Consider the following 11653-nt stretch of genomic DNA (forward strand, 5'->3'; position numbering starts at 1 on the left):
CCCAAGACAAGAAGATCAAACTTGGACAAAGGTATTACCTTATTCATTTATCTTAAAACATAAAACTTAAAACCTTCCAGTATTCAGAGAAACATGGCTGCGTCAGACTAATAGTCTTATAATGCTCCATAATTTTTTATAAGAAAGAATCAATTTCAAAAATATTTGCCTTTCCACATTCCTGATCTTTGACTTTTGTTTCCAACTGCAAAGATGAACAAAATAAATGAAGGACCAATAATCCAGGTATTTGTAAAGATTTATCTTGAGTCACTTGTTTTGCAAGTGACATTTAAAATTCCAGAATGGCTTATGCAGGTATGATACAAAGTTATTTTTATATTCAAGGAGACAGCTTTGCAAAACAGTAACAAAAGGCTCTACCCAATATATTGTGAAGAGGATAATGAAGGTGTATAAAACACCAATTTAAAAATATATTCAAACTGGTAGAGAATTTGCTCTTGTGAAACTAAATGTGTACACCAACTGCATAACAACTCTGCTTCCACGAACAAATTAATGAGGCCCAGTTCCCTCTGCAGTTAAATATGTGCTTGAGCAAAACTCATGGATGAAGATAAATCCCCTGGCATCTTGATTTGTCTTTTACTTTATTCCAGAACTCCTACTCTATGACATGAATTTGAAGGTATGTAGAAAAATATCAGACAATTTATAGGTTTGATTTGTCTTAAGAAAAACTTACCACATAGTTCTTCTGTGTCAAGATTGCTGAAAAGATGAAAAAAATATATTATTACTTTGGTAATATCTTCATTTAAGTTGTTTAATAGTTATATACAGTTTCCTCCAATCTATATTATTATATTAGTAGTTGGTATATAGTTAAGTTATTTTTCTTATAGATTCTACATTGGTTAAATAGTCATAGGTTATTAACAATGATTGCGTTAGATTCTGTCTTTGAACAAATAATTCCTGAGATTTGTGTTACTGGAGGAACACAAATTTTGAACAATGTAGGCTTGGACCCAGACTGCATGAGTTCAAATCCTGTGTCTACAATTGACCTTCTGGGTACATTACATCTCTATGTCTCTGTTCTTCTGCCACAAGATGGGGGCAATCATAATTTCTGTTTCATAGGAATGCTGTAAGATGTAAATGAATTAATACATACAAATCACTTAAAAAAGTAAGTGGCGGGCCGAGCCCGTGGCGCACTCGGGAGAGTGCAGCGCTGGGAGCGCAGCAGCGCTCCTGCCGCGGGTTCGGATCCTATACAGGGATGACCGGTGCGCTCACAGCGCTCACTGGCTGAGCACGGTGCGGGTCTCAAAAAGGCCAAAAAAAAATTAAAAAAAAAAAGTGGCACAAGGTGAGCACTTAATGAATATTAGCTATCGTAATTCCTGACGATACAACTGCTAGAACTTCCAGACCTAAATTCAGTCTTTGAGGAGAGTTTGATTCAATGCTTATTTCAAACGATTTCTAGAACATAATAAAGAGTTACTGGTTCAAGATTGAGATGTAGGGCCGAGCCCGTGGTGCACTCGGGAGAGTGCGGCGCTGGGAGCGCCACAGCCCTCCCACTGTGGGTTCGGATCCTATATAGGGATGACCGGTGCACTCACAGCGCTCACTGGCTGAGCGCGGTGCGGCCGGTCTCAAAATGGACACACACAAAAAAAGATTGAGATGTAACCAATAGAAATCCATTACTCTTATAGAGTAAGAATAGTGCAAAATATACAGATGAAATATTAACAAATTTAATACATTACTCTCAGAAGAATAAACCCGTGACCAAGGAAGGTATAGTAGAGAAATGCAAAGATTTTTCAATATCAGGCAATAAATCAATATAACTTATTAGATCTTAATTTAAAGGAGTAAAAAAAAAATTATATTAACAAGTGTTAAATGGGAACATAATAAAAATCAACAATAATTCCTAATTTTAAAAATTTAAATGACATAAGAGTAGAAATAAACCTCTTAAAGATTCTGAAAACTATTAAAGATCACCTGTAAATATTAGTTAATGGAAAATCTTTGACTTTTTAAACTTGTCCCATGTCAAAGTTCAATAAATAACCTTCATAATCCATTCCTCCTTTAAGTGGCAGTCAGGGTTGCTGAGCAGGAAGAACACTGGCATAAACACTTCAATCACTGGGTGCTTTCACCAGCTCCATCACTCATCTTATTATGTAATTTTACTTATTTATTTAGTGTGTTCATATTTATTTTTTTCTACTTCTTTTTTATTGTGGTAAGACATATATAAGAATTTCATTTTTTAACATACGACTGGGTAGAATTAATTACATTCACAATGCTGCGTAACTACTACCTCTATCTATTTCCAAAACTTTTTCATCATCCTAAACATAAACTCTGTACTCATTAAGCAATAACTTCTCATTATTCCTTCCCCCTCCCATTTTTGTCAATCTCTAACCTACTTTTGTCTCTGAAGTTATTTTTTTCTTTTTAATTTATTTTTTCTTAATCAATTCATGATAATTATATGTATTTATGGAGTACAATATGATATTTGGGTACATTTATACTGTATGTAACGATCATAGCAGGGTGTTTAGCACCTCCATCACCTCAAATATTTGCCACTTCTTTTGTTTTGGGAACATTCAACATCCTTCTGAAGTCATACAGTAATTTGTTGTGGGGTGCAGTCTCCCTGTATTGCTATAGAACACTAGATTGCATTCTTGCTATCTCTCTACAATTTTCTATCTGTTGACCACCCTCTCCCCACCTCCCCTTCCCTCACTAGTGTCTGGTAACCACTATTCTCCTCTCTACTTCTACGAGATCAACTTTTTTACCTTCCACATATGAATGAGGATATGTGGTATTTCTCTTTCTGTGCCTGGGTTATTTCACTTAACAATCTCATCCGTGTTGCTGCAAATGGCAGAATTTCATTTCTTCTTTAATGAGTAGTATTCCACATTATTTTATGCCTTTTTGATAATAGCCATTCTGACAGGGGTGAGAGAATATCTCATTATGGTTTTGATTTGCATTTCTCTGATGATTAGTGATACTGAACATTTTTTTATGTACCTGTTGGCCATTGCCATGTAATTTTAAATTCAGGATTTCATTCTAAGACAGTGAATATTTAATCCTGAATAAATGATATCCCCATACTTAAGTGAATATTTTTGTAAAGTAGTATTTGCCACCAGATAGAATATGTAAAGACTTCTGCAGCAGTATTTGTGTGGGCTGCTCCTCATTCATTAATTTATTCCACAAACATGTATTGCTATGTGCCAGGCATTGTTCTAACTACCATAATATATCGGGTTGCAATAGATACCAAGATGAGTAAGTCGGATTACTAGTCTCTAGGAACTCAATTTAGAGTCGGACTTACCGAGTAAATAATTAAAATACAGTAAAATGGTTGCTATGGGAGAAGTGAAGAATTGGCAAAAGGTACTAGGGAATATATCACAGAGAATTAAATTTTTTAGCTAAATCTCAAATGTTAAATATGAGCAGAAAAGGCACAGGAGGAACAATCTGACTAAAAGAAATACTATTTGCAATAAAAAGTAAAAGTGTGAAGAGTATGTCATTCAATGAGTAGTTCCTTTGGCTGAAACACGGGTCATTCGTGAGGAAATAGGACTAAACAATGAAAGGCCTCACGTGATCATCTAAAACATTTCTACTTTACCTTTTTGTCAATTTGGAATCACAGAAGAATTCTGAGGTGAGTGACATGGTCAGATTTGCATTATAAAAAGGTCACTGACAGATGAGTTGAGATTGGACAGAAAAATGGCAAAAAAGAGGCCAAGAAACCAGTTTGCAAGTTGATACCACAGTCTGGGCCCGTTTTCAGAGTGGGGCACACAACCTTAGGAGTGTGCGAGACTGTCTGCTGGGGAGCAACAAAAAAATATTTGAACTTTTATTTGTATTTGTCTTTAATCTTAAAATTTTTTCATTTCACTTTTCATTGTTGTATAATTTTAAATGTATAAATATTAATACAGTGTAGCATTTATATAATGTATAAACAAATAAACCTACATGTCTATATCTGGCTTGCAAGCTAAAAAGATTACCTTAAGGGAGATGAGCAGGAACAATTTAGAAGTTTAGGAATGACAGGCAGAGATGGGAGAGGGGCAGAGAAGAATAGATAGATGTGAAGGATTTTGAGGTAGAACCAACAAAACTTGAAAATTTATTGGGTTCCGGACTAAATAGCTTAGAAAATTTTAATAGCACCATTGCAAACATTTTGGTCATTAAAACATGTCATTTCCTAACCTTAGTGTTTTCACAGAACCTCAGACTTGAAAAGAGGTCACCTTGTTTTGTATCTGTTTTCTTTAGAGAGGCTCACAGCTTCATAATGAGATTTATTTTGAATTTCTAAAAAAATTGACAGCCCCAATCCATTATTGAAAATTAAAGTACTTGGAGTGTATCATAAAACATAGCTCTATTTGTTTCTTAATAAAAGATTAGGTCTGTAAAATATTACAGTGTTTGTGGTCTCAAACATTCCTTTATTCAGCTGGTTTTGTGCTGTCGTGTTAGTAGTCAGCGTAACGTGGTATTCTTTTTACAGTAGGCTTACATGGGTGAATTCTAGTAGAACTGATTTTTTGCTGAGACACATTTCCATCCTGTAGTAACATGGAATTTTAAAGAAATACTAATCCATAGACAAGCCTGTAGTACATGTGTTAATATGCAATATTTTCCTGCTGCTTCTCATGTTTAAAGCAAGAAATCCTATAATATTTTAGTGATGCCATCAAATTTTAAAAAAAAAAGCAAAGAAAACTAAATGGGAAGAACGAAGCTAGTTACACAGTAAATGTTGTCTTATTGAAACAGAACCAGAGGGATGCTACTATAAGAAAGCATTCTCGGCTAGATTCCAAACAGGTAAAGAACAAAGACATTCATTGCAGCTTGACTGACAATAATGAAAAAAATGGAAACAAATTAATGTTCATCAGATGAATACCTAAGTAAATTGTTAATCGTTATAGAATCATTAAAAATAAGCTAGGCACAGAAAGAGAGATACCACACGTTCTCACTTCTTTGTGGTAGCTAAAAATAAATAAATACACAAACAAATAAATGGCAGGAGGGGGGTAAGACACAGCAATCACAATTCCTTGAACTTGTTAAGACAACTGAACAGATATGATGTTGATGGCGGGGGGAGGGGAAGGAGGAATTGGTAAAGGTACATGAAAATCAACTACAATGTATATTGGTAAAGTAAAATTAAAAAAATTTTTTAAGTCCAAATATAAGCACACACACACACAAAATGCATCTAAAGAGCTTGAAAAGTGCTTATGTTTAAAAGTTATTTAAATACCGGGGCCGGCCAGGTGGCGCACTGCTATAGTGCGCCGCTTGGGAAGTGCGGTGGCCCTCCGGCCGAGGGTTCGGATCCCACATACAGACCGGCCGCTCACTGGCTGAGCGGGGGGCGGGAGCAACACCGAGGGTTGCGATCCCGTGGCCGGGCCCAAAACTGAGGGGTGTGATCCGTTGCCGGGCACGAAAAAAAAAAAAGACCAAAAAAAAAGTTATTTAAATACCGGGGCCGGCCAGGTGGCGCACTGCTATAGTGCGCCGCTTGGGAAGTGCGGTGGCGCTCCCGCCAAGGGTTCGGATCCCACATACAGACCGGCTGCTCACTGGCTGAGCGGGGGGGCGGGAGCAACACCGAGGGTTGCGATCCCGTGGCCGGTCCCAACACTGAGGGTTGTGATCCGTTGCCGGGCACGAAAAAAAAAAAAAGACAAAAAAAAAAGTTATTTAAATACCAAATCAGAAAATCAAATAAAAATGGTACATGTGCAATGATGAAAAAAACATTTTTAAGGGCTTGGAAGAAAGTGAGCAACAATGTCAATAGTGGGCCACACTGCCTCTAGATGCTAGGACGTTGGGTGGGTTTGGTTTTTCCTTCTTTATGATTTTCCAAATCTTTGTTTTTCTTAATTATTAGAAGGTTTCATTCAGAATGGGAAAAATAAAATAAACTTTGTAATTAAAATAGAAGAAGTCAGGAAAAGTATGGGGTGTTAAGCATAAAAGGTTGGGTTCCAAAGTTATTCTGTTCATATTATTTAACTTCCTGTGTACCTACTTGGTATCAACTGCATTCGACCTGTCAGTTTAGACCTGGCACTCAATTTTGCAAAAAGCTCCATTTTGACATTTCCAGTGTAACACTGGTACAACATACACACTTAAGCATCATTTATTTACAACCATTAGGGTCGGTTGAAGTTGTTTTGACTTTACTCTTCTGTGGTGGGCACTCCAAATTCTCATGAACCGAGTTCCTATCCTAAGAAGTATGTTTACTGTTCAGGAAAAAAGAGAATATTTGAGATATGTAGTCTGATTTCTGTTGGGAATTCAAATCTTTCTAATACCACTTTTTATACATCAGTCCTTGATTCTAGGATACTACCTCAAAACAAGTTTATATTCAGGTTAACCTTCTTAGTTACCACTTTGAAGTGATTTTTCTACAGATTTAGCTGTCTTTGCCATATCAACTTATTATAAATAACAAGAAAAGATTGTGACTTTCCTACTAAAAAACCACCACTCTAAACTCATCCTTTGCTTCTCCTGATTATATTCAAGTTTATTTTTAGCTTCCTCTTCTTTAAAACGAAAATTTCCACACAAGGTGGCTCATACCAGGAATCTTTAAATTCTGAGTCCTAGCTCATGTTTTACCAAAGTTCTTGTTCATCACACACCATTACCAGTGCAAAAGGATTCTTTTTTTTTTTTTTTTCCAATTGGCAGTACAGTTTGCTAAACACTGCTAAACTCCTTAATAGCCTAAAAGATTTTGGCTTACAAAGATATTTACTTCTCAACAGTATTTGAGGCAAAGACACTCTGACTCAAGCAACACACTTAGTTACTTTGATGGAAGCAGTGTAGGGACACACACATTGCTTTATTGGCAGACTAACAGACTGGCTAAGGAACAAATATGCTCAGCCATCATTGTGTTCCTCATTTTATAAAGTGATATTATGATTTCTCAATTCACTAAGGATAATCCAAGCACAATATTTTTCCATTATCATCAGTTAGTTCTTGCACATCAAACAAAAGAGTATTAATGAAAATCAACACAAGCAATATTGAGAAGTTAGAATGATAAACTACCTTTCCTTGCAAATATTTTTGAGTAGTGCTTAACTCTGTGAACTGTATTTGTATTAGGCCACACAGGAGTCTAGTCACAGCAGAGGAACAGGGCAGCTTATGGGAAAGACTGTGACCCAGGATTACATGTAAATCTGATTCTGCAGATAGCAACTAAGTGGAGTTGAGCTCTATGAGCTGGGCGAATTTAACCTAGAGGAATGTGGTGACATAACTAATAGTGACCAAAGGGATTTCAGGAACAGATGCTATTCAAATATCCCAATAGGCAGGGGCCAGTTATTTTAGTCACCAGAGTAAACACGAGGCTGTAGTCAAACATCAGGGCTTAAGATGAAGACTAACCATGCTTCTAAAGGAACAGGGATACTACATGGGTTAATAAATAGGGGGCTGGACTGTGCAAAGAACCAAGAAAACTAGAATTGGTATAGATGTGGAGATTGGGTCTTATAATCAAGACAAGTATTCAGGTGTCAGAAGCAAGATGAAGGATCAGAGCTCTTTAAATCCCTTCTTCTGAAGATCATAATTATTTCTAGACCTAGAGTGGGTCAAAACCTAAATGTCACTAAGTATATGGAAATGACAGCTACAGAGACTCTTATTGGGAAGCATTTGGCACCCAGTTGGCTTGAAGTGTGGACTATAGAGTGTATAGCAATCACTATATATTGATATATTGAAATGACGATCATGGATTTGGGTCTCCTCTATAAGAGGAGTCTATAGAAGGAGTCCAGTCTACAGAAGACCTCATAAGCAAGTCTGAACCTGTCTAGTGAAGGGCAAATTAGGGTCAGATCATTTTCACACACATAATCACAATGTCTCATACCTGTATACAAGAGACAAAATAGAATTGGAAAAACTTATCTTATTTTCCTAAAACTAAGTTACTCATTTACTCATCCAAGACATATTAATTAAACATTTTCTATGTGCATTGCAGTGGGCTGACTTGTGTCCCCCACAAGAGACAAAATAGAATTGGAAAAACTTATCTTATTTTCCTAAAACTAAGTTACTCATTTATTCATCCAAGACATATTAATTAAACATTTTCTATGTGCATTGCAGTGGGCTGACTTGTGTCCCCCCAAAAGATTTGTTCATGTCCTAAACCTGATACCTGTGAATGTGATCTTATTTGGAAATGGGATCTTTATAGATGTAATCAAATTAATACGAGGTACACTGGGTTAGGATAGGCCTTTAATACAAAAAAGGAGAGAACGGTTTGGATACAAATAGACAGAGAGAGAGGAAGGCCACATGAAGATGGAGGTAGAGAGGTTAGAGTTAGGCTGCCACAAACCAAAAACTACCAAGGATTGCCAGCAACCACCAGAAGCTGGAAGAGGCAAGGAAGGATAACCCACTGGAGCCTTCAAAGAGCACATGTTTGAAACTTGGTGTTGGACTTCGAATCTCCAGAACTGTGACAGAATAAATTCTTGTTGTTTAAGCCACCCAGCTTGTGGTACTTTGTCATGACAGCCCTAGAAAACTAACACATGTGTGTTACTATGTGCCATGTGAGATACAAAACAGTCATGCAGACAGAATAGCATCACTTTTTTGTTTCTGTGTCATTTCACTGTCCTCTGAGCACTTAATGAGCTAAAAGGATAGTTCAGAAGTTGAAAGTTACTATGTTACATTAGAAGAATTGAAGTTTGGGAATTCAAAAATGAAAACTCATAGCACTTTAGAGAGTCAATTATGGGAGAAAAATAAAAATAAATAAGAATTCGTACTTAAGTAGCAGCTAACATGCATGCAGTACTTAGCATGTGCCAGGTACAGCATTGAGAACTTTACATAGTACGCCTCACTTACCTCCTACAAGGACTATGACTTACAGATCGTTACCCCCTTTGCACAAAGAGGGGACTAGGTCTTGGGCGAAGTTAAGTAATTTGAGTGGTGGGGCCAGGTTTGGAACCCAGGTATGCCTGACTTGAGAGTGCTCTTATCCACTCATAAAATACAGATTCCAGGGCAAAAATGTAAAGGTTATGCTTTAGATATTTAAAGTGTGACTCAGGAATCTCTTCTTTAAAAAATTGCTAAGGTGATTTTGGTTATCAGCCTCCACCTATCAACTCTCTGTCTCTCAACACTCACTCAAAGCAAATAAATTACTTCTTAGAAATGAAACATAATCTACAAGGAATACCTGCTGCACCCTAAGTGGCAGCTTAGATTTATTATACGATAATAATGAACTCCATGCTGATAGTGCTAAGCTCAATAATTGCATACACAGGAATATACTCTGTCACTTACTCCTCTCTTTTGCTCATTAGAGATCTGAACTACATTCGGTAGGGGACAAAACCTGCTGATACAAAAGGTCAGTCTCCAAGTGACAATATAACATTTGACCTTGCTCTCTCCTAAGCCAAGCATGATGTGTAATAGAGAAGCTTGGCTTTAGTGAGATTCTCCTGAGCACTCATGTTAAGGTTTCTCTGCCTCTTGACCCTCAGAGTTTTACTTATCAATTGCTGATACAGCTCCTCCTCCTTTTATTTCTAGCCCTGTTTCAAACTTCAGTCCAGTTTCTGCAACCATCTTTTGGGCTTTTCTACTTGGATATCCTGCCACTACATACACCAGTGCTTCTCAGACTTTAGTGTGCATGAGAATCATGTGGAAAGCTTGTTAAAACAGACTCCTGGGCCCCACGTGCAGAGATTCCGCATGTGGGTTGTGGCCCATGAGTTTGCATTTCTCTCAATCTTCCGCTGCCACTGCCACTGCTGCTGCTGGTTCTAGGACCACTGATTGAACTGCTCTGATTGACACCTCAACAGATTCATCTAAGCTCAGCTTCATTTTTTTTTTTTTTTTTTGGTCCATGTTTGATTGATGGCTTCTGCAACTCCAGCATCATGAACCACAAGGACCACCTGTCAGACGGCACTGGCCCTGCCTCACTTGCACTAACTCATTCCTGGCCCTTCCCTAATAACTTCAAGTACAGGTATTTGTTAACATACTGACTCTGGAGCCTACTGTCAAGACAGTTTCCTCTAAGGCTCTGATTCTGAATAGGTACAATGTTAGAAATTACATCTTGAATGTTGTTGTCAGGTATAAATGTTGTGCGTGGGGCCAGTACAATGGATCTATCATTTACAGATAATCTCTTATAATAGTATTTCATATTCCGAAAACGATAACAAAAACACTCTGACTTTACAGTTGTATCATAAGGTAATATTGGAGAGGGAGCAGGGGGAAAGAAATAATAAAAAACTACCAGATGCTGTTTTCATTCTATTGTGCTGTATAACTGCCAAAGCATAAAATAACTGACAAGCAGTTGCTGTGGCTTAGCATTGTGCTCTTAACCGTTGGAGGATTTTTGAGCTCTAATTAGCTGATTGACATCTACTGCCTTCCAGAACTAAAAAGTTGTCCCATGGCTGATGTCCTCAGAGGACAATATAATACATAAGACTTTCCACTGTCCTCTCTCTTTTTTATTTTGTCTAGTCAGTTCTTCTCTGCGGTTCAGCACATGCTTTCCTCATTGCCCCCATCAGAGCTTCCAGTAGCTTCTTCCCTTTCCCTATTTTTCTGTTTGTCTTCCTTCTTGTTTCCTCCACATCCTGCTACTTCTCCTCCTCATTTTTACAGGAAAAGACTAGTCTTTATAATGAAGTGGACATCTCCCACTTCTTCCATTCTTCATCTCCCTCTCTTTGGGGAACATGCCCTCAATCATGTATTTCTGGGTGGGATTGTTGATCAGAGTACCTCATTTCCACCCGATCTCAACCCAACCACTCTGGCCACAGGCATGTGCATCAAACTTTTCCCTTCTCTTCTTGGTTGTAATGAATGGCCCAAAGTTGAGCACACTGCATCAGTAGGACCATTGGAATACTCTTTCGGAATTTTATGTATGGTCCCTAAGAGAAGAGCCCCCTCTGACTTGTGAAATGGTTAAGGTAAAGATGATATACACCTTGCACTATCTAAAGCCATCCCCTTCCCCATAATATGGCAGAATCCCATCTGTGGTAAAACAGGACAATCCTGAGAGAAAAATGATGGGAGAGAGAGGTAGAAGGAGTGGGACAGCATGAATGAATACATAAAGAATGATGGCCCCAAATCCTTAGAATCCCTGTGAGAATTTTCATACCAAGAGTTTCCAGTTATGCAAATCAGTGAATTCTCCTTTTTTATGCTTAAGCTAGTTTGAGCTGGGTTTCTGTCACATAAGAGTGAAAGAAGGCTGACTTAAACAGAGGAATTATAACCAATGAGAGCACTACCAAGGGACAAATTAATCTTCCCTTCCCACGTGACATAAATTTTGGGTCTTTTGCTCTGCTCATTTGTGTCTGTTGCTGAGTATTTTAAGTTCCTCTCTTCCTCCCTCTCTCTCTAAGTTCATTCACAGTGCTGCAAATGGCAGAATTTCATTCTTTTTTTATGGCAGAGT

General features: G+C 37.7%; 1 protein-coding gene across 1 annotated transcript in view; it reads right to left on the bottom strand.

Annotated features, from left to right (window-relative positions):
• The window catches only part of NECAB1 (N-terminal EF-hand calcium binding protein 1), a 189890-nt gene that overhangs the window by 105078 nt on the left and 73159 nt on the right, over window positions 1–11653 (bottom strand). Inside the window, exon 4 of the mRNA XM_008583474.1 lies at window positions 710–735. Coding sequence (XP_008581696.1) covers window positions 710–735 — 26 coding nt within the window. The remainder of the gene's footprint in view (window positions 1–709; window positions 736–11653) is intronic.

The sequence above is a fragment of the Galeopterus variegatus genome, unplaced genomic scaffold (assembly GCF_000696425.1).
Source record: "Galeopterus variegatus unplaced genomic scaffold, G_variegatus-3.0.2 Scaffold2924, whole genome shotgun sequence".
Taxonomy (NCBI): Eukaryota; Metazoa; Chordata; class Mammalia; order Dermoptera; family Cynocephalidae; genus Galeopterus; species Galeopterus variegatus.